Source organism: Calonectris borealis, chromosome 24, assembly GCF_964195595.1.
Source record: "Calonectris borealis chromosome 24, bCalBor7.hap1.2, whole genome shotgun sequence".
Lineage (NCBI taxonomy): Eukaryota > Metazoa > Chordata > Aves > Procellariiformes > Procellariidae > Calonectris > Calonectris borealis.
In genome coordinates, this window is record NC_134335.1 from 5,178,635 (window position 1) to 5,184,634 (window position 6,000).

Sequence of the window (6,000 nt, forward strand, 5' to 3'; positions counted from 1 at the left end):
AAAATGCTGGCCACTTATATAAGGAATTGCCCCAAAGCTTATTAAGGCGGGGATTTTCAGAAGAGGCCATAGGCGTTAGAAACACAGCCTAGTAATGGGACCAAGTCCCCTTAGATCTCAGTGGATTTCTCCAGCTCAGCAGAAAATCTTACCTAGGCCAACAAAATATATTTCTAATAGTGCGATTAAAAATCTTGAAATACTGCTGAACGTTGTCAACTGCTACCTTTTAGCCACATGCCAAAAACATAGTAAGTCCCTGGCACGCTGCCGTTTTAAAGCTCAATGTCTTCAAATGAGCCAGCTGCGCCCAAATGAATTAAGAGGACTCTTAAAAACCCGCTGATCTTACATTTGTGTTGTAATAATCAGGTACATTGATGGGAGTAGGTTAGAGTGTGTTCTGGCTTCAACTCTGAAATCCCTGGGATTTATGACTTTTAAAAAAAAAAAAAAAAAAGAAAACCTTGAGCATTATCTGAACACAATTTAATTTCATCTACTTCATCTACTGCTGCGCTGAAACCTTCATTTCCCCTTGTAACTAACTCTGCGTTAAGCCCTGTGCTCCATCCCACGAGGGGCACTACATCACCCAATACATTATATTATTTATACTGACAAGTGATTCTTGCATGACAGAACAATTCCCATTAATTTTCTGAGCTTATCTCAAGTACCTGTGGGCTGTCAGGTTACAGCATGTATGTGGCTGGTTTTCTTTTTAATTAGTTAATGCCAGCCCAGTGTTGACTGGACTCCACTTGAGGGCTCTCAGCAGTCTGCAGGTGAGTTCATGGGAATCCTACCCAACTGTGCTCTCAGGAACAGGGGAAATTGCAGAGATTTTTTTTTTTTTTTGCCAACTCTCATTTATAAATTTTGCTTCTGCATCTGCTGCTCTTTTCTCTGCCAGTTGTCTGGTTGGAACATGCACCAAAAGCAATTTCCTTCAACACCCAACGCAGCAGAGAAGGAGCTTTGACAAGACACTTAAGAGCTGCAGAGGAACACCTTCTCTAGACCTCACTTCTTGCATATTTGTGTTTCTTCTAAGAAATTTGAAGGCCTGGCTTAGGATGCTGCTCTAGTAAGAACTGAGCACCAGCTCAATTATGCAGCTGTCTTGGTTTTGTGCTTCCAAGCTGTGTGTTAGACAGCTGAACTTCTGCACAGGAGTCACACAAAGCTTTCTTACAGTATGAAATGCAGCAAGGCAATCAAAGTTAGCGACTGCTGAGGACGAAGTGATAACAGAACCTCAGCTGGCCATTCTTGTGCAGGAAACATCTTTAATATACACCTCCCTCAACATTTATCCCCAGAGGAAGCCTGCTTGACCTCCGCTTATCTGAAATGAGAAGCAGAAGTTTGTGAGGAGTTGGTTATCCTTGAGACCAATGTTCTGGTGCAGCCCACGGAGTGCCTTGCTGTCCTGTTCCCCACAGATGTACTCTTCTGCTGGTAAGTCTCTAGAAAAAGAATTAAACTCTCCAAACAATCCCTCTAATCTTAGGTTAATACTAAGGGTGTTAGCACTCTGAAGGGTCATAAGCAAACAGAGACCTGAGCTTTCCAGCCAAAAAAAAGTCCAGTTTTTATGTTATTGTTTATTTTTCTGAAACTGAAAACTCATTTCCAGCATGGGAGTTTAAGAACTGCAACCCAGCAGGTATTTCCTCTGCCCCAAGCGCAGCTATTGACAGAACTGCACCCAAACAGCAATCCAGCCCCTTTGGGTGAAAATTAAGACTGTGTCCAGAACATTCATTAGTGCAATTAAAGCCATTAACTGGTTCTTAGGCCACGTCCTGACTCAGCAAAGGAATGGGTTTTGTTGCATGGTACACACCCTTACTCCTCCACTACATGGACCGACGTTTAGTGGTTGAATTTGGTTTTGATCCTGTGTTTTATAAAAACATGATACTCCCCAGGGGTTCGGAGGGAAGGCAAACAGCCCTTATCAATTGGAGAAAGACTGTGCAGTTCACATTCCAGTTGATAGAGAAGCCAGATTGAGAATGTAATTATCCTAATTAATTTTATATCTTGAATTCATCTCTTTTTGTATAAACGGCAGTTTCAAAGCAGGCCACCAGCTTTTACGCATAGAGCAGTCGCTTTATCTTGTTGAGGGGCACGTTAGCAATACACGCTCTTGTTTTGCAGAAAAGGACTCTTGAGGTCTCGGGATCCTGTTGGTCTGTGGAAATCTTTCCCCTTGCTAACTCCCTCCCACCACTTCAGGCCTGCTCCGTAAGGAGTTCACAGACCTCCTCCGGATCATCAGGGCTTGATGCAATCAACTGTGAAGCATTAGCTCTAAATATACAACTGGGAGGCCAGTTCTGCTTCAACACACAAACACTCACTGCAAAGGATGATAAAGCAGTGAACGCAATTTGCCAAAGAAACTTAAATGATAATCCAAGTAAGCTGCAAGGAAAGCAGGAGCAAGTCGGGGCTAACCAATATTTTACCCTTTGGAGATGGCTAAAGCTAGGGGCAAACTGGCAGGAGGCTCAGAAACCAGGTCCACCCACAGCTGTTACGTAGAGCAGCTTTCGTCCTTATTTGTGAAGCTAAATGCAAAAGCTCATTCCGCTTTATTTACTTGTTTAGGTGATTTTTGGCAACTCAGTGTGTGTTCCTGGTGCAAATCCTCGGTGTGTGGACAGATAATGGAAGAACAGTTGCAGTGGGCCAAGAGACCCAGAATTCAACTTGTACAAGGAAAATAAACAGGTCAGGAAAAGAATCTAAGTTCACGATCAGAGCAACATCTCAGTCCACCGCTCTTTCTCCTCACTAAAAAAACACATTTTACTCTCTGAATCTACTTGTGCTTCAGTAACCAAGTAATTCTCAGAAGTATTCAGAGCAAGAGGGAATGTGCTGGTGTCACGTTCTTTGTCAACAGCTGTAAAGTAGATGTGCATCCAGCTACTCTTTGGTGGTGATGCCAGATATTGCTTACCCAAATAGGAACACCAAGCCCTTCCTAAGAATTTTTTTGAAGATGTTATTAAGTGTCTGATTTTGGCATGGCTCTCAAACTTGTTTGTCCTGATTTTTTACTGCCTGTTGAAAAGAAAGCAATACTGCAAATACTTCCCATCAGAAAATACCAACAAGCAACTTATCATAACTGCAATAGAGCTAACAACACTTCCACTGAGTGGTTTTTGGCACTGACAGCTGACTCGGAACAGTTGTTGGTGACTGGGACAGATGGACTTCATATATTAAAAATAAAAAAAAAAAAAGGAAATGAGAACTTCTACTCTGTAGATTTTGAAAAGCCCTTTGCAAAATCCAACATATTACCAAAACCTCAGAATTAAATCAAAGGGAGATTTGAATACATTGAGCTTTAAAACTGAAATGTGCCAGGGACTTGCCAGATCTCCCATCAAGGACTATAAGGTATCAACATGTTTTATTTTCAACAGGAAATACTTGACAGTTTTGGGAAGAGCTGCACAGCTCTACCCTCAGTCCAGTACGTGAAATCCTCAAAATCCACGTTTCCATGGGGAAGCTTGCAACAGAGACGTCAAGGTAGGACGTAACACTAATGTCAATTGTAAGCCCCACTTTCCATCACTGATGCCAGTAACTTCTGCTAGTATAATTATGACCATGGCATTTCCCTGATGTGCAGAATCTTTAGATGCTTTTAGTGCCTAGAGCTGGGTATGCACCGAATACCCCATGCTTCGCTGGCTCCTGTTTCGTGGCAATGTTTTAAGGCCGTGATCAAGAGTAGGGTCCGTTCTGGCAATAACACCGCAGGAAGAGGCAACCCCTGCTCCGCAGCGCTTATAGTCTAAGCAGCATCTTATAGTCAAATGCACGCTTAATAGTCTAAAGCATACAAGTCAGAGGTTTGCAGCCTGGGATCTCAGCATCTTGTTAGCTTTGTCAGCTTCCTTTTTTGCCTGTTTTATTTTTTTCCCCAAGTAGTCAGTTGGCATCAAATGCATCCTTATGGTCTCGCTCCTATCCCACTATCCAGCACCAACCCTGCAGACTTCAGGACATGTTTAATTTTATGTACCGCTGACAGAGTAACCTTAACTTAGTGGGATGCCCCGCAGTACGTAAAGTCAAGTGTAGTGGAACAAACTTTTTTATTCTCAGCCTCGCTTCTGCCCACTCTTCTGGGCTTATGACCCCAAATTTGAAAACAGCTGGAAATCAGTACAGGATAAGGCACTTCAATTTGGCCAGAACCCATTGTATTTAAACGGAGAGCAAACCCTGTTACCACTTGATTTACTCACCAGATAAATGTTCTCAGGCAGAGGTGTGAAACTAGTGGTGTTTGGCTGTTTTTAGCAACTTTAGTCTGTCTAAAGAAATGCAGAAGTATCTGTAGTTCATTTCCAGTCTTGCTATCTTTTAGGCCAGATTCAACAGGACACTTAGGCACTGCTCACGTAACAGGAAGGAAATGGGGTACTTTTCTACCTTGCAACTGTAAGGAAAAGTTGTGTTAAGTCTGTCATTTTTCTCATTCAAAGGGAGCATCTGAATCCAGAGTTAGCACCTGGAAAACTACGTGATGCTCCAGCATCAGGCACTCCCAACTTCTCCTGCTGAAACTGTTTCTGCTACAAACTACAGTAAAGCAAGTGAACAACAGACCCTGGCGCGCGTGACAACCATCTCCTCATCGCAGATGAGCGTCAGAGTCATCTTCACACCCCTCCGCTCGCTTTTTTGGTAAATAGTGTCCAAATCTCACTTTATTTGAGGCCCAAGAGGCTCTACAAGTTATTTGGAGTCATTGGAGAATTGCTTTGTCCTTAGATAAGCTGTTTGGAATATTTCGATACACTTCAGTCTTGAGTTGACCCAAAACAGTTATTTGTGTGTCTGTAGACACATGCATGCGTGCACAGCCCCGGGTATTTTAGTAATCAGTTGCTGGTTGTCACCCTAACCCCACTCCATCCCATCTTCTCCTTCTGCCGTCTGCGCAGACTGGGGGAGGGCAATGCAAGCCCACCGGCTGCTGTCCCCCTCCTCACACCCCCCCCCCCCCCCCCACTATTAATAGCCAGACAACAAATGAGCCCAAATTCATTCCTGAGCGGAATTAGCAAATGTTTTTGCAATTAAAACTGCAAACATTCATGCGGGGCCCCCGGAACAATAGGCGCCTGTGCCTGGTCTTGAATAGGCGCTAGTGTCCGCCCTGCCTGCCTGCCGAGGCTGCACATTCCTGGCACCCTCATCCCTGGACCCGCTCCTTGCTGAGCTGGGTTTTTGGGCTGGTTTCCCCCCCTCTCTTGTCCCCCCCATCTCCCTGCACCACGCTGCTCCCGGCGGTGGAGCTGGCGGTTCCTGGCTGGCCCCGGACCCCTCGTCCCGTCCCGTCCCCGCGCAGCCCCTCTCTGCATCCCCCCGGGGCCGGGGCAGCGCATCCCTCCCCTCCCCGGGACGAGGGTCGGGGCAGCGCATCCTTCCCCGCGGTACGGAGCCGGGGCAGCGCATCCCCCTCCCCTTCCTCGCGATCGCCACCGGAGCAGCGCATCCCCCTTGCCCGGAACCGCGGAGGGGGCGAGGCGGGGCGGCCCCCGGGACTCACCGAGCAGGGGCAGGAGCAGGAGGAGCGCCGGCCGCCGCAGCGCCATGATGGGGAGTGCGGAGCCGAGCCCGCCGCGCCGAGCCTGCGCACTGCCCGGACGGCGGCGGGGGCGGCCGGCGGCGCCCCGGGGGCGGGGGGTGCCGCGCCGCCGTTGCCGCGGAAACCGGGCGGGGAGGCGCGGATCCCGGCGCCTGGCACGGCGGGGGGCGGCGGGGGTGGGACACCGAGCCGCCGCCCCGACAGCGGGCGCATCCCGCGGGTCCTCCGGCTGCTGCGGGGCGGGGGAGAGGCGCTGGTCCGAAACGCTCCGTCTGCGGGACCGTCTGTTGAGCGAAATTCACCGAGAGGAGGGAGCTGGGAGGACTTTAAATGTTTTGTGAGCCAGCAAAGGCTGGAAATCG

At 47.7% G+C, this 6,000-nt stretch overlaps 1 protein-coding gene across 1 annotated transcript in view; it reads right to left on the reverse strand.

Annotated features, from left to right (window-relative positions):
- The window catches only part of JAM3 (junctional adhesion molecule 3), a 31,176-nt gene extending 25,506 nt beyond the window's left edge, over window positions 1-5,670 (reverse strand). The window contains exon 1 of the mRNA XM_075173002.1: window positions 5,600-5,670. Coding sequence (XP_075029103.1) covers window positions 5,600-5,645 — 46 coding nt within the window. The 5' untranslated portion in view covers window positions 5,646-5,670. The remainder of the gene's footprint in view (window positions 1-5,599) is intronic.
- Between the last annotated feature and the right edge of the window lie 330 nt (window positions 5,671-6,000).